This window comes from Sphaeramia orbicularis, chromosome 19 (assembly GCF_902148855.1).
Source record: "Sphaeramia orbicularis chromosome 19, fSphaOr1.1, whole genome shotgun sequence".
Classification (NCBI taxonomy): domain Eukaryota; kingdom Metazoa; phylum Chordata; class Actinopteri; order Kurtiformes; family Apogonidae; genus Sphaeramia; species Sphaeramia orbicularis.
In genome coordinates this window covers 17,876,194-17,902,228 of record NC_043975.1, presented here as the reverse complement: position 1 = coordinate 17,902,228, position 26,035 = coordinate 17,876,194, and the positions used below count along the sequence as shown (strand labels likewise).

The 26,035-nt window shown below is 35.4% G+C and overlaps 1 protein-coding gene across 1 annotated transcript in view; it reads right to left on the bottom strand.

Moving 5' to 3' along the window:
• Window positions 1-2,278: 2,278 nt before the first annotated feature.
• The window catches only part of gsg1l2b (gsg1-like 2b), a 42,421-nt gene continuing 18,664 nt past the window's right edge, over window positions 2,279-26,035 (bottom strand). The window contains exons 4-5 of the mRNA XM_030121548.1: window positions 7,206-7,317; window positions 2,279-2,800 (exon numbers count right to left, since the gene is read on the bottom strand). Coding sequence (XP_029977408.1) covers window positions 2,500-2,800; window positions 7,206-7,317 — 413 coding nt within the window. The 3' untranslated portion in view covers window positions 2,279-2,499. The remainder of the gene's footprint in view (window positions 2,801-7,205; window positions 7,318-26,035) is intronic.

Sequence of the window (26,035 nt, the reverse complement as noted above, 5' to 3'; positions counted from 1 at the left end):
GTGAATCAATGTCATAGAAGATGATCGTGTTTATCCAACTTTACCCTAATATTATTCTCTGTATTTTGCATTTATAAGTGAAAATCAGGTATTTTCCTATATTTGATGTCTGATTATGTAGATGTTAATTGAAACTCAGATTAAAGTTAAGGGTTATTATATCCAAAACAGAGAAAACTGAAGAAAAAGATTATTTTTTCTGCAAAATATATTCTTAACTGAACATAAGACAAGTGTCAAACTCTATGGGTTTTACTGGTGAATCAATGTTGTAGAAGATGATGGTGTTTACCTAACTTTACCCTAATATTACTCTCTGTATTTTGCATTTATAAGTGAAAATCAGGTATTTTCCTATATTTAATGTCTGATTATGTAGATGTTCATTGAAACTCAGATTAAAGTTAAGGGTTATTATATCCAAAACAGAGAAAACTGAAGAAAAAGATGATTTTTTCTGCAAAATATATTCTTAACTGAACATAAAACAAGTGTCAGACTCTATGGGTTTTACTGGTGAATCAATGTTGCAGAAGATGATGGTGTTTAAGTAATTTTACCCTAATATTATTCTCTGTATTTTGCATTTATAAGTGAAAATCAGGTATTTTCCTATATTTAATGTACTGATTATGTAGATGCTCATTGAAACTCAGATTAAAGTTGAGGGTTATTATATTCAAAACAGTGAAAACTGAATAAAAACATTGTTTTTTCTGCAAAATATATTCTTAACTGAACATAAAACAAGTGTCAAACTCTATGGGTTTTACTGGTGAATCAATGTCGTAGAAGATGATGGTGTTTATGTAACTTTACCCTAATATTATTCTCTGTGTTTTGCATTTATAAGTGAAAATCAGGCATTTTCCTATATTTAATGTCTGATTATGTAGATGTTCATTGAAACTCAGATTAAAGTTGAGGGTTATTACATTCAAAACAGAGAAAACTGAAGAAAAAGATTATTTTTTCTGCAAAATATATTCTTAACTGAACATAAAACAAGTGTCAGACTCTATGGGTTTTACTGGTGAATCAATGTCGTAGAAGATGATGGTGTTTTCATGTTCACTACGGAGCCTAAAAGACGACAAACTTCATTTTACACTAATTATTTACATGTATTGATAGGATTAATTGATCAACAGATGTTAAACATTTTATATAAGTGAATGATTTTGGTCGCCAGTGGATGTTTGGGTCTTTATGGGTTAATGCAGTGTGTCTCAAATGCATGGGATGTCCAAAAACCTTTCTTCCATCACTGTATATAGTAAATATGGAGCTACATTCTGTCCTCAGACTCACTGTTAAACAATGTGTATCTACAGCTACAGTTAAGTGAGTCTTGAAATATCATCAACGCACCCTTTTTGCATCTTCGTACATGGTCCTCAATTAACCAAGAGTTTTGAGAGTCACTTGTTCTGGATTATGAAGCATTAACAAGCACTGAATCTATCGAATTCACACCTGAAGGCATGGAATCGGGGAAATGCATTCCATAAAAAGCCATATATCCCCTGCTCTGGGTTTGGTAGTGAGGACTTAACCTTTGACCTTCCGTAGTATCACATCTAAAGTTAACACATCTGTGGTGCTGAAAAGATACGGTGTGTGGTGCATTATGTTAGCATCAACACACCATTTGTTCTGTCAATTATAAACGTTCTCTACCATCCAGATAAATTTCATGAGCCAAAACATGGAAACGTTTGTATTTTCAGGGGGAACACTTATTTAGATACCAACCATATAAGGCCTAAATGTACCAAATTACAAAGCAGCGACATGTGTATCATTAAAAAATCCTAAAAATCAGGCTAAGGTCACAGGAAAATCCGCTCTCGTGTTAAATAGCTGAATTATTTTCTTTATTTTCACTGTTATTGGGTATTCTGGCAAGTTTCCTCTCATATCAGCAAACAACGACATAAAGAAGGCCATTATTTTGCAGCTAATTCGCTATTTAGTCTTGCTATGCTACTACTGTTACAGCTAGCTAGTAAAAATAAATAAAAACCAAAACATAGAGAGGAGCTAGACACTTATTTGCAAGGCGTTGTGGCAGTTTTATTTATGTTTCACCTTCATCTTTACTTTATAGTGTTAATTTTGTTTCCATTTGTAAGAGCGATGCACGTAAAAGTGGCGTTAAGCTAATTGTTTTCTTGGTACAAAAGTTGCTAAGTGTAGCTTGTTATTTTCACCTCGAAAAGTAGGTGCGGCTGGTGAATGTAATAAAAAACATATCTAGTCATGAGCCGGGTAATTTTTCTCAGGATTAGGTTAAAAACAAGTCAGAACACAAAGAAAGATGAATATTCTACTTTAAATACGTTGTAAAAACACGACTCAGATCAGATGCTAAAGCTCTGTTTGCTATCACCGTTTCCATGTGACTCAGTTCACTTCCTCTCAACTGTGGTTACATTTTGTTTACAGTAATTACACCATTGTTACTGGTCAAGTTTCGGATGCTACATGTTGCCCCCTCTAGCAGTATTCCTCCCCCTGTGGGTCGGGCAGGTCATTGAGATCCAGGAAGATGGAGGTGTTGGACAGTTTGCGTCCGTTGGAGGACAGGTCCAGCAGCTCCTCGGCAGTGCTCGGCACAGAGCTGATGTACATGTCCCACACCTGCTCTGGAGAGTCCAACTCCAGCAACTTCTGCTTGATCTTCAAGTTCTTCTCGATGTTTCTGCGCTTGTGCTTGAACTCCAGGATGGTTTTGGTGTAGCGGTTGATGGTGGTGACTGAGGACGCCATGCAGGCTGTGAAGGAGCTCCAAGCTAGACTGAAGAAACACAAATAAATGAGTCCGTTAGTCAAAGTATGGCATACATTTTAGACCGTCTAGTGATCTGCTGGTGCCCATTGGCTTATGTGAAGTTTGTATTGGAGTGTGTTGTTTATTGACATTAGCTGAAGTCTCGATTGCCTCCATCAGGGGTGTCAGACTCATTTTAGTTCTGGGGCCACATTCAGCTACATTTTATCTGCAGTGGGCCGGACCAATAAAATAATAACATAATTATATATATATATATATATATATATATATATATATATATATATATATACACACACACACATATATATATATCATGTCAACTCCAAACTTTTTTCTATGTTTTAGAGCGAAAAAAGTAAATTTACATTATGAAAAGGTTTACAGCTACAAACTATCCTTTCAAACAATGTGAATAACATGAACAAACTGAAAAAATAAGTGTAATTGTACCAATATTCTGCCTCAGTTTATCATTTGCACATGTACATTAGAACTTACAGATCACAGTGGATCTACAAACACACAAAACATTTAGTAACAGACAGAATCTTGTTAAAATTGTACTTATTTCTCTTAAGAAATTTCAGGTTGTTCATATTTGTTCACGTTATTCACATTTTTTGCGAAATGATACTTTGTTTTAGTGTAAACACATGAAAATATTTACTTTTACAAAGAGAAATATTTGGAGTTGTCATTATTTCTATGTTATTATGATAGTATTTTACCGATTTGACCCACTTGAGATTGAATTGGTCTGAATGTGGAACCTGAACTAAAAGGAATGTTGATATCTTAGTGCAATTTTTGCATTTCACAAATTCATCCCAAGGGCTGGACTGGACCCTTTGGCGAGCCAGATTTGGCCCCCGGGCCGCATGTTTAACACCTGTGGCCTACATCCATGATAACAGCCTTTACACTGACTTCTATATGAAGGACCTACGTTGAATTCTCAGTAAAAACTCTACCACTCTCTCCTTAGTTTATGTGTGTTTTCTGCTCTTCTACAGCAGCCACAGTGTAGTCATCTCTCATTTACAAATGAAGCTAACATCAACAAATGACCAACTCCAAGAACAAAGCAGACTCCAATGCAAACTTCAAGCACTCAAACATGTATGAATCTTCTTTCTCCAAAAGAGAATGATTAAAAAATAAGAAAGATGGCAAAAGAACACTGTTACTTTTTAATCCTGGCATTGGGGGCATCCACAGTTCTGTCTCTGTTGCCATGGTAATGCTTTGTAAGGTTTGTAGCAATATCCATATGCAACACATTCATGTAACCAGTTATGGATGGATGGATGGATGGATGGATGATCCAAACTCAGATACATGTGGTGCTGATGACGATGATGTTACTAAAAGAACATCACCTCAAAGCTCAACAAAACCAGTTGTTCAGAAACCGAACCCAATCCAAATAAGCAAATATTGAGAATAAAGTAACAGTGTATATCAACAGACCAATGCGACAAACTTTGCACCGCTAAGCTAACACTAAGCAGATCCAACAGTACAAGTATTACTTCTCTACTGCTAAAGCTCATTGAATGAGTCATAGAAGATGATTACAACTTTTATGTTATTTTTCTGTTTTCTGAGCATAACTTGGTTTTGTATGACTAAAGCTTCTGCTATCAGCTAATCCATCATTTTGTGTTACAATAAAATGACCAACACAAAAAATAACTGTACAGTGTCTTATAATCTTCACGTGCTGATAGTTTACATTATAGCTTTGTTAGCTTAGCTCTGTTCATCATCAGAGAGCAGCCACAGTAAAACCACAAATCACCTCTTTTTTCTGTACGTTTTTTGATATCATCTATTAACAATTATTTGACTTAAAACACATTCTATTGACACCACATTTTAATGAGTAACTTGCTTTGTCTTCTGATTTTGTCTGATCATATCCAAACTCTCTGTCAGGGCATTTTTTCATAATAAAACAGCAATTACTGCGCAACACAAAGACAAAGGCGTTACGTTCAGTGATCAGTAGAACAACTAATCAGCTAAAAGATAATGATGTGTTTGTCCTTGAGAACCTTCATTATAAACTTTGAAATAATGAAGCTGATGAAAAATGAATGTGTCTTTGTTCAGTGTTTGTTTTTCCTCATTTGGGTTTGATCCAGAGAAAAAACAATAATCTGCATCAGACTGTAGCCTTAAAGGGCCTTTGTATGTTTTTTTTTTTTTTTTCTGTGACTGTTAACCTGATGATTTGACACATGTTTAGATTAAAATACTTAGTAATTTAATCCTTGGCTCATTTGACTAATTTTCATCATGTTATTTTTGTCTAATATCACACACAAGTAACAACAGATTAACATAAAACTAGAACACAATACATACTAAATTTAAAACAAATATAATTACAACTGAAAAAATAGTTCACTCAAAAGAAAATTATTATACAACTACTAACACCCACAAATCACATGTTGTACTTTTCGGCATTTTATTGGACATTCAATATGTCAATCATCAAAACAATTGGCTGCCATTGGCTGGAGTTTGCCTGCGATGAATAGAAGCTGGAAACAGCATAGTGATTGCCTAGTTGGTCAAATAAGGTGTCAATCACAAGATCAGCATTCCCAGGTGTTTTTGAAAGCCCAAAGTGGCTCATGACTGCTAACAAACTCATGTTTTCTTTAGAATGAGTGGAAAATAATGCACATGTGATGCAAAATACGAAAAGTTGCAGCAGTGGACTTTGTGGATTTATGGAGGAAATACTCGGTGTGGATTAATTATTTCACTGGAATGGATTTATTGGATTTTTAACACAATTATAAGGCTGTCTCTGTTGGATGTCTGTGTTTTGGTGGAGAACCATGAGGCTTCATTGGTGAGTTTTATTAGTTTGTTTGTTTATCGCTGGTCTGAAAACAAATGCTTATTGATTCTGCTGCTGTGCTTGAATGATAAAATGGCAGTGCATTGTTGAAATCTCCAGTAATTAAGCTTTCTAATGATGTATAACATGCGGTTGCTCAAACTCAGTGTTGTTTACAAGATAAATTAATTCATGTTTAAAGACGTAAGGACCATTTGGGGTTTCAAAGGGTTATTATAGTCTAGGCTGTGTTGTGTTGACAGCAGATGGCAGTGCAGGCTGCAATACAAATGAAGTAGATGCAGTATAGCACTATTTTGCTTTGTTTTCCATCAATATTAGCAATATTTGAGGTTAAATTTGACGATTCCAATAAACTAGAGCCTGCCTTAATGCTGCTTTGGGCCCTAATCATTATTATAGTTACCTGTTGACATTTGTTGTTTCAGTTATTCATCGTAACATGACCCTATAAAGTATTTTTGGAACATCTTACATGTCTGAATGTCAGAAGTCAATTTGCTAAATAAAATATGAGCTAAAGTAATTTTACTATTCACTGGTTTCCTTGTTTTATGTGTATTTTTCATGTCAACTAAGAATATATTAGTTGGATTTAAAGATAGTGTACTGAAACCATGTATGGAATGACCTGTAACCACAGAGTTTAGAAGTTAAATGTTAAATACACTGCAAATTATGTGGTTCTTACCAAGGTTATTATCATTAACGAAAACTAACGAAATGACCAAAACTAAAATTGAAAAAACATTTTTGTTAACTGAAATAAATAAAAACTATACTTAAAAGAAAAAAACGATAACTAACCGAAACTGTATTGTGTGCTTACAAAACTAACTAAAACATATAAAAATTATGGATAAATTTCCCTTAGTTTTCATTTTCGTCAATGCTGGATTGATATGAAATCGATTTATTTCGCTCGAGCAGTTTTATCTGCTGTCGACATATGACACTTGACGGTCCGTCACTTGTGGTTTCCAGTCGTCTTCTGGTCCCCATTCTACCTGGAAACATGGAGACTAAAGTTGGGAGAAAGCAGCAGAGTCCTGTCTGGGATTTATTTGAATACGACGGAGAAGAAGAGAGAAGATATAAAGAAACTAAAACTAAACTAAAACTAAGCATTTAGAAAAAAAAACGAAAACTAATAAAAACTAGCAAACCTGCTCTAAAAACTAATTAAAACAAATTGAATTAGAGAAAAAAAAGTCAAAATAAAACTAAACTAGAATGAAAAATTCAAAACTATTAGAACCTTGGTTCTTACCAAGATTAAAAACAAAAACAAAAAAAACCAACAACTTAGATTTAGAAGTGTTAGATGATTTATCTTGTTTTAAGAGTTAATTTCCTGCTTATGTCTAGATTTAACAATCTTAATTCAAGAAATCTTGTCAAGTGAAATCATCTTGCTGCATGGACAGATATTTCACTTGTTTTGAGCACCTTTTTCCTCAGATGTAGTGTTTTTATCTAGTTTTTAGACACCCTTTTTTGCAGCGTACATATACACTGTGAAATACTCACATGTATGACCAGCTGTAATCCCATGTCTGGGGTTTCCAGTCCTCTGGACCCAGGCTGACAGTGAGCTGGAAGGCTGTGGTAAACATCATGTGGGCCACCATACCTAACAGACCTGTCACACAGAGCAGAAGAAGTCTATTAGTTTGGATAAAGATGAAGACAAACTCACAACCTGGTATTGTCATATACTGCACTTCCACCCAGTTGCCACTTGGGGGCAATGTTTCATCACTATATGAAGTTGATTCATTGAAAAAGCATCAAAGGCCAGTTTTAAGAGTCATGTCATGTACTTCCAATAGAGTATGCAAATTAAATCTGACATATTTTCCCCAAATAAAAACAATTTAAGCTCATAAACTGCAAGGTGAGATGAGTTATAGTGAGTCACAGCTCATACAAAATCAGAACACAGTGAAGAATAAATGAATGAATAAACAGTCGTCATTGCTATTGTTTGTGACTAAGAGGAGTCACATGTCCATCCTGTAAGTGATAAGACTACAGAATACCCCTTTTCAACATCATTACAATAGTCACACTGCAGGATGTGCAATGTAAAGTAAAGCAAATTAAGTCAAACACGTAATACTTCTACGGTTTTACTAATTAATACAAGAGGAAAACTCACACAGTTCTCATTTTACAACCAATCTACGAGAGACGTCTGGGTGATGAAAAATGACTCTTTTCAATTTAAAACAGAAACGCAGAAATGTAAGATTCATTTGAAAAACAAAAGCACTGTCAGTGTATAACTAATTATCTCAGATGTTTAGATGCAAAAAAAAATGTGTAAAAGGTAAGTTTGTTAGTTTACAAAGTTATAATAACCATACATAATATGTACAGTTGGTTGTTGCTGCATATTATGCATTTCTGTCTCTGGATCAAGATTCAAATGCAGGAAATGTGTTTTTAAAAAGTTATAACAAAAATCAGAAAAAATGACATGTATTTACTGTGACCTCCTTTGCATTTAATATCTCTCTGACTCTTTTGCACCTGTGACAATATGAGATTTATGGGACTAATATTCTACTGTTTTACACCACTTTTCATTCAACACATCAAACGTGATTTTTTTCATCATGTGAACAGATATTACACTAAATACTGACTTCAGCCTGTAGTAGCCATTTAATTCTGATTTTTTTTTTTTTTTTTTTTTTTGTCGTGTGCATAGTTTTGCACATATTCACTGTATTTTCTTGTTGCTTAAGAAAGACACTGGTACATGAATATACACTGAATTTCCACAAGTTCCATCCTGAAGTGGTCCAGGCCTGTATTTACCTCAGCTGCAGAAGGCACCAAGCCTTTATTCTGTCTGTTTAACCCTTTAAACCCTTAGCCAAAAATGGTCTGCCTGGAGTTTTTTTCTTATAATGACTATAAAAAAGTTATATAATATATGTTCCTCACCACGGGGGTCCCCCAAGGCTCTGTGTTGGGCCCCCTCCTTTTTGCCATATACACCACCTCACTCGGTCAGATCATCCACTCACATGGCTTCTCATATCATTGCTATGCTGATGATACCCAGCTCTATCTGTCATTCCCACCTGATGACTCCACAGTCTCAGTGCGGATCTCAGATTGTCTCTCTGACATATCTGCATGGATGAAAGCCCATCACCTTCAGCTGAACCTGTCCAAAACTGAACGGCTGGTCTTCCCAGCTAAGCCAACCATACAGCAGGACATCTCCATCACTATTGACTCCATACCTCTGGCTCCTACCAGTGTAGTACGTAACTTGGGAGTCATGATTGATAATCAGTTGACCTTCACGGACCATGTTGCCTCTGTCACCCGATCATGCCGTTTCACTCTGTTCAACCTAAGAAAGATCAGGCCATACCTAACCGAACAGGCCACCCAGCTCCTGGTGCAGACTATGGTTATCTCCCGTCTTGACTACTGCAATGCTCTTCTAACGGGCCTCCCAGCTTGTGTTGTCAAACCACTACAAATGGTCCAGAATGCAGCAGCGCGTCTGGTCTTCAATCAGCCTAAAAGGGCACATGTCACCCCCTTACTCATTGAGTTACACTGGCTACCCATAGCTGCCCGCATCAAATTCAAATCTTTAATCCTAGCCTACAAAATTCTCAGTGGGTCTGCTCCTGTCTACTTAGGTGCACTAATAAAAGCTTATGTCGCCCCACGACCACTCCGCTCATCTGGGGAACGTAGTCTGGTGGTCCCCAGACCTTGTACAAGACAATCCAGGCTCTTTTCATGGGTCGTTCCACGTTGGTGGAACGCTCTACCAAGTGCTACAAGAACAGAGGCATCCCTGCCTATCTTCAAGAAGCTCCTGAAGACCCAGCTCTTCTGAGAGCACCTCCTATCCTAGCACTTTCAAACATTCCATTTTAAATATTCTAATAAGGTTTTTCCCAGGATAACCACAGATTCTTTCACGATTATCTCTGGACCTGCTGCGGTGGTCCGGCCTCTTCCCTGCCCTCATCATCACCACTCACTTATCCTCAACCGCCTCCATGTGTCTCCCCCTACTCCCCCCTCCTCCCCCTCTCCCCCAGTCTCTATCTCTATCGCTCTCTCTTTTTCCCCTTCTCTACTCTCTCTCTTTAACCCCAACTGGTCAAGGCAGACGGCCATCCTCCAGGAGTCTGGGTCTGCTCCAGGTTTCCACTGTTAAAGGGAAGTTTTTCCTCGCCACTGTCACCAGTCACAAGTGTTTGCTCCTGGAGGATTCTGTTGGGTTTCTGTAAATTGACTTAGAGTCTGGTTTTGACCAACTCTATATATAAAATGTCAAGAGATAACTTTTTTGTGATCTGGCGCTATATAAATAAAATTTGATTGATTGAGTGATTTAATTGGTTTTCCCCTGTAAGTCGCTTTGGAAAAAAGCGTCTGCCAAATGCATAAACATAAACATGTTCCGTGAGTGAGTCTGTTTGCCCATTTTTCCAGAGCACTTTTTTTTCCCAGATCTTTCAAAATCTAGCAGTCATTTACAATTTCCTGCATGTTTTAATACTGCTAAAATGGCTTCTTCTCCAACTTCTAGTCCAGGTGTGAGTGAAATTACTGTAATGTCCCAATAAAACCTATAAAGTGCAATGTCTGAGGTTTCAGAAACCGTTGGAATGTTTCCAATTATACAAACAGTGAAAGAGTCACAGTCATCCAAACTGCATATGCGCAGGGTGTGTCAGCAATGACACGTCAGGTTTTAAAGGGATAATTAGTAGAAGTCGTTGCTCAGTTCACTGGTTTAGGTTGTATTTACCTGTTTGGTAAACCTTAAAGAAGGGTTAAGGTTTAAGTTTATTCAGTTCTCTTCCATAATACAGAACATACAATGAATGAGGTTGATTTTTAAGTCAACCGACTGTGAATTCTGTTGAGACTGAACCATACGAATCATCCATAAAACTGATCGTTGTGCACACACAACTCCACTGTTTCTAAATTCCCATGTTATGAAATTCAGTGACTTGTTTTATTACAAAACTGTGCAAATAATGTTCTGAGCCAAACAAAGGTTACTCCCAGACTCTGTTCAAAAGTTCTTTTTGATACGGGAAAGCAGGTATGATTTCAGAGGTGTTTGTATGTTTACGGTACAAAAAGCTGTTAAATGTATAAGAAGATGTATTTCTGTTATTGGGGTTAAATTATGGAATGAAATAAATACACATTTAAAGATGTGTAATTCACTAATGGTTTTCAAAACATTGGTTTGTAAAGATATTTTTGAGGGATAGAAGTAAGATTGATTTTTGATGTATTGGTTGGTAACCTAAAACTGATTTTAATTTGAATGTATGTATGTATATGTAATGTATAAAGCAAGGCGTATATAAGCATTTAGCTTCTGCCTAAACCTTAAAGAGCTAGAACTATTTCTGTTTTGATAGTTTAGATTCCCACATGATTTTTCACTACATCTAACCTTTCCTAAGTGATTTCTTACCATTTACTGGAGCATTATTTTTTGCATTTTTCAGTGAAAAGCAAGTATTTTCCTATATTTAATTTACTGATTACGTAAATGTTCATAAAAGCTCACTGTGAATTAAAAGGTTTCATTAAAAACAAGCTTCTACAACCAAAGCCATTTATCAAACTACATTAGTTTATTGGTGAATCAATACTGCAGAAGAAGGCAGTGTTTCCACATTCACTAGAGAGCCTCTGAATGTCCAGATGAGACACATGCGATGTTTATATTTTTTATTTTAGTCACTTTAATAAACTTGTTTATATATTTTTTTATATTAGTCACTTTAATAAACTTGTTTATATTTTATATATTTTTATTTTTCTATTGTATTTGATGCATACTGTCTTGTGCAGCTGCACACACTTGAATATTTCCCATGGGGGATCCACAAAGTACATCTTATCTTATTTTATGTTGCTGAATAGCTGAAAAAACTGCATGTCACCTGATTTATTTAAGCATCATGATGGGATTTGTGGTTCAAAAGTTATAGATGCTGTAGATCAGGGTGTCAAACATGCAGCCCGGGGGCCAAATGCGGCCCGCCACAGGGTCCAGTTCGGCCCCTGGGATGTTTTTGCCAAGTGCAAAAATTCCACAGTCTTGAATTGAATTAAGCCAAAAAATAAAAAATAAAATTAGCTTGAATTAAGGAAAAAATCTTGAATTAAGCCAAAAAAAAAAACAAAAAAAACTTCAATTAAGTAAAAAAAAATTCTTCAATTAAGCCAAAAAAAAAAAAAAAATCTTCAATTAAGTAAAAAAACAAATCTTCAATTAAGCCAAAAAAAAAATCTCAAATTTAGCAAAAAATCTTGCATTAAGCCAAAAAAAATCTTCAATTAAGTAAAAAAAAAAATTCTTGAATTAAGCCAAAAAAATCTTCAATTAAGTAAAAAAAAAATTCTTGAATTAAGCCAAAAAAAAAAATCTAGAATTAACAACTTACATTTTTTTTCTTTGTTTTAGTGCAAAAAATAACATTAAATTATGAAAATATTTACATTTACAAACTATCCTGTAACAATAAAATGTGAATAACCTGAACAAATATGAACAACCTGAAATGTCTAAAGAAAATTAAGCACAATTTTAAATTTTTTTCTGCTGTTACTAAGTGTTTAGTGTCTTTGTAGATCCAATCCGTAATGCACATGTAGAAATGATAAGTTGAGGAATAATACTATTAAAATTGCACTAAATTTTCTTACGTTTTTTAATTAAATTTCAGTTTTTTCAGTTTTTTTTTTTTTTTTTTGGATAGTTTATAAAAGTAAGTATTTTCATAATTTAATGGAGTTTTTTTTTTACACTAAAAGAGAGACAGAAAGTTGGAGTTGTCAGTATTTATAGGTTATTATGTTATTATTTTTCTGGTCTGGCCCACTTGACATCAAATTTAACTGAATTTGTCCCCTGAACTAAAATGAGTTTGACACCCCTGCTGTAGATGTTTTCAGCCTCTGGTGATTGATTGATTTGATTGTTTAACATGGCAACAACAAAACATTAAAATGAAGTCTGATCCATTCATTCTATGTCAAGAAAAGGTTCAATGTTAGAAGAGCTACAGTTGGTTTTTCCTGTACATTTTTTTGCTCCCCCTCATAAATCATAATAACTCCTCCCCAGCATACAATTCCTTCAGCCTCTGCCCTCTTCCAGCTCTCGTCCTCTTCGCTCTACTCCCATTAATCTTTTTTGTGTGTCTTTGTTACATGTCAGATTTTGTCGGCTGTAACATGGGTTCTAGCTCTCCTCACACCGGGCTTCTCATCGCATATAAAATAAAGCAGGAATAAAAAAGCAGCATGTGTAACCTACCAATCCGATTACCACGTAAGCCCCCCCCTCAAATCCCTGGAATGAACGAGAGCACACCAGATTCAGCACCGAACACCTAAATTCCCATCTCATCCCTATCAATTCTCATGTTTATTCCTAAGGATATCCCTCTGCAATATTATCATAATGCGATGCAGATCACAGAGGGCTTTGTGTCAGGATGAGTGGAACAAATCTGAGATCCAAGCCTTGGCACGTTCTGTCAAGTGGAAATTATGCGTGCTCTGTTCACCCAAGGTCAGATGGCTCCATGTGAAGTCAATAAATGTCAATACAGGATGTTCATTTTTACCGCCAAAGCACTTAACAAGGACATGCAGCCTCACAGGCTTATGACACTGTGGCACCGTAGTATTACACAGAAAAAGTGGGTAAATGACCCCAGATTAGTGTTGTTTCAATAGTGCAGTACCATCTGATGGCCACTAGGTGACAGCATGGTAAACTATTAAACAGTGAATGGGTAATGCCTCCTACACCAGAAGACTATGAAAGGAGCAAAATAAGTATTGGACACAGAATAGAAGATTTTTGGTATCTTACAGGGTCATCCATTCCATGTCTGATGCTAAATTCCTCATGAGTTATGTTGGTTTTTCAATACAAATTTATTTTATTTGTTTTACCTTAGATCAGGGGTGTCAAACATGTGGCCCGGGGGCCAAAACCGGCCCGCCAAAGGTTCCAGTCCAGCCCGCAGGATGAATTTACAAAAATTACACTTCAGATATTAACAATCAAGGATGTCCAACTCGTTTTAGTTCAGGTTCCACATACAGGACAATGTGATCTCAACTAAAATAATAGCATAATAACCTATAAATAATGACTCCAAATTTTCTTGGTTCATTGCGAAAAATATAATATTACATTACACCTATAAATAATGACAACTCCATATTTTTCTCTTTGTTTTAGTGTAAAAACACATTCAATTATAAAAAAAAATATTAACATTGACAAACTATCCTTTAACAATAAAATGGGAAAAACCTGACATTCTGTAAGTAAAATTTTAACATTATACTTCCTGTTATTAAATATTTTGTGCCTTTGTAGATCCAGTCCATAATATGCATGTATAAATGGTAAGTTGAGGTGTAATATTGTTAACATTGCACTTGTTTTTCTTAAGAAATTTCAGTTTTTTCAGGTTATTCACATCGTTTTTGTTTGGATAGTTTGTACATGTACATATTTTCATAATTTAATTTTGATTGCACTAAAACAAAGAGAAAACTTTGGAGTCGTCATTATTTACAAGTTATTATGCTATTATTTTACTGGTCCAGCCCACTTGAGATCAATTTGGGCTTAATTTGGCCTTGGATGGATGGATGTATAGATGGATGGATGGATGGATGGATAGATGGATAGATAGATAGATAGATAGATAGATAGATCCATCCATCCCTCCCTCCCTCCCTCCCTCCCTCCCTCCCAAACTGGGAAATTACATTTTACTTAACCCTCAAATACCACCACTGACCAAAAGCATCAATTGATTTAATGTGTTTAACAGCTTCTGAACTACTTATCAATACATGTAAATCATTCAGGTAAAATGTGTTTTTTTCAGCTTTTCAGCATCATCAGATGTGACTCATTTGGAGTTCACAAGCTCTGTAGTGAACGTTGAAGATGGACCTGTGGAGTTTAATTAATGAAGAATTCGGACCCAAGCATAGCATTTACAGTTTATATAGACCACAGGGAAATGTTCTAAAATGCATAATTCCACTTAAAAAACCTTTAAGAGTGGACTAGCCCTGTGGTGAACTTGCAATACATTCAGTGTTTAACCCACATTGACCCACTGGTATCCAGTTGGTAGACACTGCGACCCCTGGGGCCCTTATGAGGATTAAGTGGTTCAGAAAATGAATAAATGAATGAATGAATGAATGAATGAAAGAAAAACACATATTTGCACCAATGCATTTTCTAGTTCTGGTAGAAGAGTCTGGATTAGATCAGCTCTGAATGTGAAGTGTCATGAGATAACTGTTGTTATAATGTGAATAAAATTTGATTGATTAGCAAATACTTACACTAGCGCGTGAACTCATGGGGATACATGGGTTCTAGATGTTTTAGTTTGTATGCTGTTGTGTATTTGTGCATGCTGTACCACATTTGTCCAGCAGTCACCGCCAGAGCGTTGTGGGTATAGCAACATGACCATAAGACTACTGTATTCCAAAATTACTAATATCTCCCAAAGTATTGGTCCGATCAACTTGCTGTTTTTGCTAGTCTGTTCCTTAACCAAAAATACATAAGTATGACGAACTGTCGCAGTCAGCTCCTTCCAGATTTTGTGCGAATCCCGAGACACACATACATGTATGCACACAGAGGACATTTGGCTTTTATAATATAGATGAGAGGAATAAAATTTGTTATTCTGACACCGGTGAAAAAGACAATAACCTGTAAACATTGGAATCCATTTCTGTTAGCACCAATGTGGCAATGCTAGCAAGTTTATTCCAGTCTGTTTCTAGTGATTCCTTAGAGTCTGTTGATTAAACCTGCAGATCTGTGCTTTGAGTGTTTGCTGCTGCTGCGAAAAGGTGATAGTTCAGCTACAGGCATCCATCAGTGACCATCTAAACATGGTGTGAGTCTGATCTTTAGTGGGCGTGCTCTATTTTCTGTTACCGTTGTTACCACTCAGTTTATCATGTTATGTGTTATTTTAATGTACATATGTCGGGTTGTCGAAGCTGTAAGACTGTGAGTGGGTGCACCATCATTAGCATCATCATCATCATCATCATCATTGCTTTGCTCGTTAATCAAACGCCTGGAATCAAGTTTGCTTCCTGTTTTGTGCTGGAGATAAAACACCTACCGGTTGTTGACAATACTCATGTAAGTGTTTGTGTGGCCCTAAGGCTTAAAATTTAAACTGACGGAGCATAAATATAGAAAAAAAGACTGTTTTTTTTATGACTTCCTCTCAGTAAATGATCCGATGTTTGGAGTCTCAACTCTCACAGCTCTACTCCAACAATAAAAATTTGTCTGCGATACTGAAATTGCTTGAAGAATCATCTTGATTCTGACTGTCTTAAGGCTCAACACTTTGAAAAAAAAATCATGTATCGTAATGAACACGCTACAAAATACCTTCTCTGTTATGTCGCTAATTATATTTATGCAATACTTACTGAGGTTTTGGAAGGAGCATTAGACTCTAACCAACCACTACAGCACAGGTGTCAAACATGCGGCCCGGGGGTCAAATCCGGCCCGCCAAAGGGTCCAATCCGGCCTTTGGGATGAATTTGTGAAATGCAAAAATAAGATATTAACAATCCTTTTAGTTCAGGTTCCAAAATTCAGACCAATTCAATCTCAAGTGGACAGGATTCAGTAAAATACTATCATAGTAACATAAAAATAATCACAACTCCAAATTTTTCTGTTTGTAAATGTACATATTTTCATGTTTTTCCACTAAAAAAAGTATAATTTAGCAAAAAATGTGAATAACCTGAACAAATATGAACAACCTGAAATGTCTTAAGAGAAGAATGTATAATTTTAACAAGATGTTTTGTGTATTTGTAGATCCACTGTGATCTGTAAGTTCTAATGTACATGTGTAAATGATAAACAGAGTCAGAATATTGTTAAAATTACACTTATCTTCTCAGTTTGTTCATGTTATTCACATCTTTTGAAAGGATAGTTTGTAGATGTAAACCTTTTCATCATGTAAATTTACTTTTTTCGCTCAAAAACAGAGAAAAGTTTGGAGTTGACATTATTTATCTATTATTATGTTATTATTTCACTGGTTCGGCCCACTGCAGATCAGATTTTGCCAAATGTGGCCCCTGAACTAAAATGAGTTTGACACCCCTGCACTACAGCAAGGAATCATCCTTATCAATTTGCAAATTTAGTCCCATATTTACTCACACCATGTAAGCACAAATATGAACACATTGGTTTAACTGATCCATGGTTGAGACTGGGGTCCGGTTAGTGCAGGCTATTGTCAGATATTTAATAAAAGGAGAACAATAAGCGGACAAAGTAATAAAAAGTCAACTTGAAAACACATAAAAATGGCCAGACTTTTAATGTAGGCTATTTTCTGAGAAGATGTGAGGGAGGTTATGAGTGGATGGCAGAGCAATGCCCCTTAAAGATAAGGAAAGGGTGGTCGGTAGATATAAAGGTGTGCCGTCTGTTCATTTTTCTTTGTTGACACAGAAAACAAACACAATGACAGGATTAGGTACTGTATAGTGCACTTGTGAGACTGCAACGTAACACCTAAAAACACTAACTGGATCCGGATACACAACATGAGCAGAGTTTGAGGCTTCCAAGTGTTAAATTAAAATAAAACAGTCAGACCTAAACAGGAAGCAGAGGCCAAAGCAGAGGACAGCTAAAATTAACGGTGATGCACGAGCTGCGTCACCACTGCTTTTCAACTCTATTATTGATAAAATATGCTGACATTTCCAGCTCTGTTGAAAATTTAGCCTGTCTCCACATACAAATAGGGATACTTGACTTAACAGCCATCATCCATCTGCATCATTGTTGTGTTTGGAAAATGCGGTCCAAGAGAAAAAGCTTAGGTTGCAGACATGAAATTGTTATCACAGCAGCACGATGGCACTTATGTCTTTAGTTGTTGCTTTGAGACTGTCTGACTGTACAGGTATTTGGTCCTAGGGTCAGAATTTTAATGGTGTTTTACTGTTAATCAGCTATTAATTCACTTAATAGGAACAGTATAGGAAATTGTGTCCCTTGGTACCTTATTTTTTGGGGAAAAAAACTGTATTAATCAACAAATTTTTGATCCTGTTTGGATTATGCACAATTTTCAGACAGACGGGGAAAATTTGTAGATAAAAATACTGTAGCCTACATCTGTGTGTGTCTCACCTCAGCATAAATTTTCGCATATTAAATGTAAAATGGGGCTAGGTGGCTATTAAACATATTTAACTTCTAAAATCGTGACAGCTAATAGTATAATTCATTAAAGCAACGGCGCTAATGTTACATATTGTCTCCTACGTTAAGTTAGCTAGCATATATTAGCTAACCATTTTCCATTAATTAAAATATTTTGCATTTTTTTAGTATTTTAAATCAATATAGTAAAAATTTAATTTTAAAAATAAAATTTTGTTACTTTGAAGTTTTTAGTTATAAAAAAATTACTTTATTAAATAAATGTTTAGCTTTTCAAATAGTAATAGCTAATCAGCTAATAACTAACAATTTCCTGTATTTTACACTACTTTCTCTCATACTTTTACTTAACTATTTTGTTACCTGACTCTTTATTTTAACATTGTTTAGGTATTGAGCTATTTTCAGCAAGTTTAATGAAGTCGTATCTTATTTTAAATGATGCTACTATTTTAGCTTTCCTGCTAACTTTACCATTAAATGCAACATGTGACGTTCAGGATCGCAACAGACTCGGCTTTTTTAATCTATACATGACATTAAACTTATTTTTGTAATTTCCTCGCTCCACAATTATGTGGGTTTAAATTACAGTATTTGTATTTTATTTTTTCAATTTGTGTTTAGATCTATTCTTAACCCAGATAGCAAATATTTTGGCAGTATTATAGCATACATTTGACATTTTTTGCTTTCTTTTGGCATTATGAAAACCTTTAGGCTTAACTATGGTGTGATTAAGGTTATCCATAATAGATATTGATGCACCAGCAATATATGGCTGAGTTATGGCATATGTGTGGTTCACCAAAAGACTGGGCAAAGAGCGGTATAGGGATGGTATGGCATGTTTATGGCAAGCCAGAAGATTGACTAAGATTGACTTTTGGTTGTGTTCTGGCAAATTTTGGTAAAGCCAAAACACTGCGCAAAGAGCGGGAATTTCTACCCAGAAGAAAAGCCCACTTCATTTTAAAAGCATGATCAACACAAATTTTGGGTGAATTTTGGCCTCCTTTTGGCCTCTCTTTGGGTCAGTTTTGGCTACCTTTTGGCTGGATTATGGGGATTTGGGGCTTTTCTGGGACAATTATGGCTATATTTTGGCAGTCCACGATAAGTTTTGGGGGAATTTTGGCTTCCTTCTGGTTTGATTTTGGCTTGCCTATTTGGGGCCGTTTAGGGCCCATACATCCGGCCAGAACTTTGCCAAAATGGCATGCCAGTTTTGGGCCGGATTTAAGCCATAATGAATTTGCTATCTGGGAAGTGACAAATTATGACAATGTGACGGATGTGTAATAGAAGAAAGTCATGGCACAAACCATAGAATCCACTGCTTCTCAGTCATTATAAAACCACGACCGCTGCTCTTATTCTTTACACCAGTTGTCACTCCCACAGGCGTCTTATGGTTTGCTATCTATTAAAAAAAACTATTAAGAGCAGTCTGTTTTTGTTGGATTTTTCTGCAGTTGCAGCACAATGAGTTCAAAACCGTGGAAGCTGCTCCAGTTAATTATCCACAGTGAAAATTTAACAACAAAAACTAAGCTGTCATTTTGCTTTACATTCAGTTTTCTGTCACACTCTAGTTCATCACACCGACAGATGATTGACACTTGTATAAAATGTAATCTGGTCCCTTCTATTATTCCTCTGGACCTCATTACAAAAGCACTCTCAATCTATCCACCCCATTAAAAACAAACAACAGTAAAATGCCTTCCTTGATTCAAACATTTTACAAGTACACTAAACCCAAAAGCTGTTAAAAAGAAAAAAACAATGCATAAGGAAAGATGCTGGAAAAAAAGCAAGATTGTTTTCTTTTAAGGACTAAAACCAAGGCTCACTTTCTTGTCGGAGCGAGCGCCATTCTTCTCCAGACGGTGACTCGTGTATAAATAAAACATGACACATGCAGACGGGGTTGAGAGGCTCAGTCGACGTTCGGCTGAAAGTTAGAATGAAGACATAACTCGTTGAGGCTTCAGGAGAACATTCTGGGTTCACCTCCTGTCAGAGGATGTCACCGTGGCCATGACAGCGGCTCAGACATTGTCAGAATTTCTTTTCATATGGTTAAGATATTAGAGTGATGTTAAGCTGCTTGGAATTCGGAATACGGAATCACATCTAATCCTGAATATGGGTAAAATGACAAGACTCCATGTGCAAATCATGTTTTGATTTTGCATTATGTTGGTCAGGGTCTGAAAATAATGGTAATAATGATGACAGTAGTTATAATAATACAGATGATAGTAAATGTATCATTATTAAAACTGAAAACAAACAGTACGTTGGTAATATTGCTGATATATGGACCACAACAATATTATGTTACACACTGACTGATAGGAAACAGCTGAATAAATTTATAGTAAAGAATATATGACTATGGAATTGGGGGTGGGAGTAAATAGGTTGTGCTTTTCCACACTCCTTTTCAGGCAAATATATGTAATTATATGTAAATAGTGTAGATCTATGAATGAATGAATGAATGAATGAAATCTATTTTGACACATACATATAGAATAGTACAATAAATAAATGCATACATTTATATAACCCCTGTAATGTGTTCAAAGGAAGTAGGCTGATGCAAAAGACACAAGCTACGCCAGTGGCTCCTAACCTTTTTTGGCTCATGACCCCATTTTAACATCACAAATTTCTGGTGACCCCAGACATTTAAAACAGAGACATTTTATTTGCTAAAATTAATTTGTTTTTGATCGTGTAATAGTTCGCTATTATATGTTGCAAATAAACGGTAATTTTAGACAACATTTAGACTGTATAATGTAAGGTTTTTTTTAGTAAGTTTTAATGTAAATTTCTTTTTTTTTTTTTTTTTTTATCAATTATTAGAAAATTCAGCCGACCCCACATGGGGTCCAGACCCCAAGGTTGAAAAACACTGCATTAACTACTCCCAGTCCCCTTTTTAAGTTGTTTGGTACAGTCTGTTCTTCTTCAAACTGATAAAATCTTGTGCCACAAACATCTTAAACCAGTGTACACATCTGAATGAAGGGGTTAACCCAGTGGTTTCCACCTTTTTAGGCTCGTGACCACATTTTAACATCACAAATTTCTGGCGACCCAAGACATTCAAAACAGAGACATTTTATTTGCTAAAATTAATTTGTTTTTGATCGTGTAATAGTTTGCTATAATATGTTGCAAATAAACGTTAATTTTAGGCAACATTTAGGCTATATAATGTAAATTTTTATTAGTAAGTTTTAATTTTTTATCCATTACTAGAAATTTCAGGTGACCCCATTTGAATTCCAAGCGACCCCGCATGGGGTTCCGACCCCAAGGTTGAAAAACACTGAGCTTCGCCAATCTATATTAATACAACATGTATAAATTTCTTTATCAAGTGATACAACAATTATATATAATTTGAGATCATAATTCAGTGTATGTGCTAAATATAAACCAATATAAATACAATATACAGTCTGCTATAATCTACAATTATATACAACCCTCCCTACAGTTTGCACAATCTCAATTATGTTTTTTAATACAACCCACACACCAGTAAATACAGCATACAATATATATAAAATATACAAGTATTCCACTACATACTGTATTAGCTAAGCTATCTATACTATATTCTATCCCACCTTAATGTGCTGCCCCAATATTCACCAGTGTCTTTAGAGTTAATACTATGTATGTAGGTATGGTTATATGTAGATACATGTAAATATTTTACATTCATAAAGTTATTTTTGCTTTTTTTTCATTCCGGTCTTCTTGTCTTTTTTTCTATTTCCATATTGTCCGAATAAATGACCAATCTATCAATCAATCAATCAGTCAAAATGGCAGTTCAATTTTGGTCCTAACGAGCAGAAAATTCTCCAAAAAAAGATTGGACATTACAGTATAATAGATGGATGAATGGACTGAATCTTAAGAGGATGAAGCATGATCTGAATGACAATATTTCTCACCTACTGACAAAACAACTACGATTAAAGGGGTCTCTGAAGGACTTTTATTTGTTATTTAACTAGTCTTACAGAACCAGATCTATCGCTATGCTTCGTTGGTGACATGGAGAGTGGTTTTGACGTGTCTAACATCCTCCAGTATCACTGTGGTGTAGATGGAAAAAGGTATTTGAAGTGAAGGATGTTGTAGCAGTGTGCTGGCGAAAGTGTCAAGAAAAAAGTTGTTCATCATGGCATTAAAATGATTAAATCTCTATAAAACAAAGTGTCACATAAAAAGATGTGTGTGTTTGTCAAAACTTGCCATTTTTAAGGTGAAGTTGCAGCTCGCTGGTTGTTGTTCTTTTTACACTTTCAAAGCAATAAATCACAGATAGCTGAGGGAGGAAGGATGACAGTCCCGCCACTGCACGATGGAAATATATATATAGAGGAGGACTATTATTTGTGTAAAAACCCAAGTGGGGACAGATCCCATCAGATTTCATATCAGGTGTCAGAACTGATGTAATTCACTCATCGAATATTGAACAGATGTTGATAGAGGTCGACTGGACTTTTATATATCATTTAGAAGAGCAGACGGATGATCAGTCAGCCAATGTGTCACTGTTCACCGTGCACAGAATTTAACAATGTTAGAAATTTATGATTTTTGACTTGACTAGAAAACTGCTGAACATGGATATCTGGGTCAAAGTAATAAATTCCTAAATAAATCAATAAATAGATAAATCTGGAGATGAACATCAAACCAACCACCACTGATCAAGGCCAAATCATTAAATCACTCGAACTCCAGCTACTGATCCATTTATTGAACCAGTAGTATGAACGTAAACTAGGGCAAGTCACTCAACATACACAAAATTTAAAAAAAAATTAAAAAAATCCTGAGACAGCTACTCTTGCTTCCATCTTGATAAACATCACACCATATCAGTGGTTTATAACTGATGTTGTTTCTGTGAATTAACATGAAAACTGGAGTTGCCTGCCTTTGTTAGCCGTCTCAAAGATTGTCTATGAAGGTACAGAGGCATCACTCTGTAACACAAGCTGTACAACCTATATGGACTGAGTGTTTCTTTAAAGGGGTAATATTTGGCTAAACCCACTTTTATTAGTCTTTGGTACATTTATTTATGTATTTGGGGACCCTGTTAGTTCAAAAAAGTTTAAATTTGAACCCTCCAGGTGCTGCAAAGCTATCTTTATATTCATTCCGGCAAAAATTGAGTTGATTTCTACAACCTGTTTTAATTCCTGCTTAATTTGTAACGTTTTATAACATTTGCACATATAAGGTCAAGACTTCTGACACACATTTCTCCAAGTACGACATAATTGTTTATCAGCAGCAGCGGTTGTAGTCCATACTGAAAATATGTCCAAACTTTGAGCCGATTACAGAAAATGTTCAGTTGTTGATTGTATTAACGAACTCAAGTGGTTGAACGGGACAGAGCGCACAGTCAACAACCTGAAAGGGGGTGAGGTCATGTGCATTTAAAGGGCCAGTGCTCAAAACGACCTTTTTTTTTGTGTCATTACTCAAAAATAGGGTTGAAGATGTGCCTATAGAGTTTAATTAATGAAGAATTCAGTTCCAAGCATAGCATTTACAGTTCATGTAGAACACAGGGAAATGTTTTAAAATGCATAATTCCATTTTAAAAAGCAAAATATCACTCCTTTAATAGTGACCCATCATCTCTAAAATAAACCAAAAAAAAAAAACACCCATAACTTAAACTTATCACATCACTTGCATTAGTCAGACTCAGTGTAATATCTTTTCATCCAAATAAATAATGTTTTGGAATATATTTCTATTTAATGTATATTTATATAGTTTTGGTCATTTAATGAGAATCAATGCACAGTGAAATGTATGTTTGTACATGCAACCAATAGTAATAAAAAAAAATAAAAATACAACATACAAGATAAAAATGTAAATGTATATCTAAAGAAATATAAAGGTTTTGTATATGCATTCAAATTAAAGGGCTCTTGTGTATATATGTGTCGAGGCCCAAAATGGAATCTGGCCTGATTCAGAATCGGGCCGGCCCAGAATGGAATTCTATTCTAGGCCGGCCTAGAATGGAATCCTGCTACTATAATGTTATTTTTATACCATGTTTAATGCAAATGATCTAAATTATTACAAAAATCAATACATGGAATTTGCAAATATGTGAAAAAAAAATGAAACAAACAACATTTTAATTGTAAACTATAATACACTTTATTTACAAATAGAACCTAGTGGTACTCCCCACCAATATGGTACAGTGAAATCGACTGAAATTGACAATAGTTACTCAAAGTATGTAAGACTGAAAATGTAAATTTATGACAAATTATGGAATTATGGATCATTTGCATTAAACATGGTATAAAAATAACATTATAGCAGCAGGATTCCATTCTAGGCCGGCCTAGAATAGAATTCCATTCTGGGCCGGCCCGATTCTGAATCGGGCCAGATTCCGTTTTGGGCCTCGACATATGTATGCATTTAAAGTGTTGGCAATATGGTAATAACAGGCTAATAACAATCAAGAAAAAAACTATTTTGTATCAGTTGTGTCAGATATCAATAATCACATATTGGAATTGCATCAGAATGAAAAATGTGCATGATTTAAGGCCGATGTTGATGCAATATTTAGACAAGCTTTGCAAAACATGTGCTGCATCTGTAACAGCTGCATTGTTGTCTCACACAGTTCATAATGACTTGATGATTTTTAATTTTCCATAATGGCATAAAATATCGGCCTTGTTGTGTTTGGTGCCATTTCTTTTATTAAATCGCTGAGTAAAACCAGGTCTAAGTGAATATAAGCAGCAGCAAGAGTCTAATCAATCACCACAAATGATCAATATCAGCATAACTTAACTCCATTAGTACTCAGTGGCTGATATTAGACTTGGATATTAGACTAGTTTTATGTTCAGTTCAGTTATCCAGTTTATAATGAAGTGATATCAGTCAATCTCCAAACACTGTTACTATATTAAACATCTAAATCAGCCTACTAACAAGTTATAGCAACATTAACCATTAAAAACAATCCACGTTGCAATGCTGTCTGTAAAATATGATAATTAAACTGGTACATGGGCAATTAAAAGGGGTCATATTTTGCTAAACCCACTTTTGTTAGTCTTTGGTACATTTATTTGTTTATTTGGACCCTAATAGTTTGTAAAGTTTGAATTTGAACCCTCCAGGTGCCGCAAAGCTATCTTTAAATTCATTTTGGTAAAAATCGAGTAGATTTCTACAACCCGTTTTAATTCCTGCTTAATTTGTTACGTCTATAACTAGTTAGGTTACGACATTTGCACATTCAAGTGAAGACTTCCGACGAACATTTCTCCGAGTACGACATAATTGTTTGTCAGCAGCAGCGGTTGTAGTCCATACTGAAAATATGTCCAAACTTAAACCTAAACCTAAAATGTACAGTTGTTGGTTGTATTAATGAACACCAGTGGGTGAACGGGACAGAGCAGCATAGTCAACAATCTGGAGGGGGTGGGGCATGAAGTGGCTCATTTGCTTTTAAAGGGCCAGTGCTCTAAACGACCTTTCTTGTGTCATTACTCAGAAATAGGGTTGAAGATGGACCTGTGGAGTTGAATTAATGAAGAATTCAGACCCAAGCATAGCATTTACACTTTATGTAGACCACAGGGAAATGTTTTAAAATGCATAATTCCATTTTTAAAGAAACAAAATATCACTCCTTTAAAGTGATTATTAGTGGAGGAGAAAAAAAATGGAAAGTACTTTGCAGACAGCTGTCACTTTGCGATCTACTCGAACACCCTACATCAGGGGTGTCAAACTCATTTTAGTTCAGGGGCCACATACGGACTAATATTTTATAAAGTGGGCCGGACCAGTGAAATAATATAAATAATAGGATAACAACTCATAAATAATATCAACTCCAAAGATTTTTCTATGTTTTGAGTGAAAAAAAGTCAAATTCTGTAATGAAAATATTTCCATCTACAAACAGTACTTGAACATAACATGA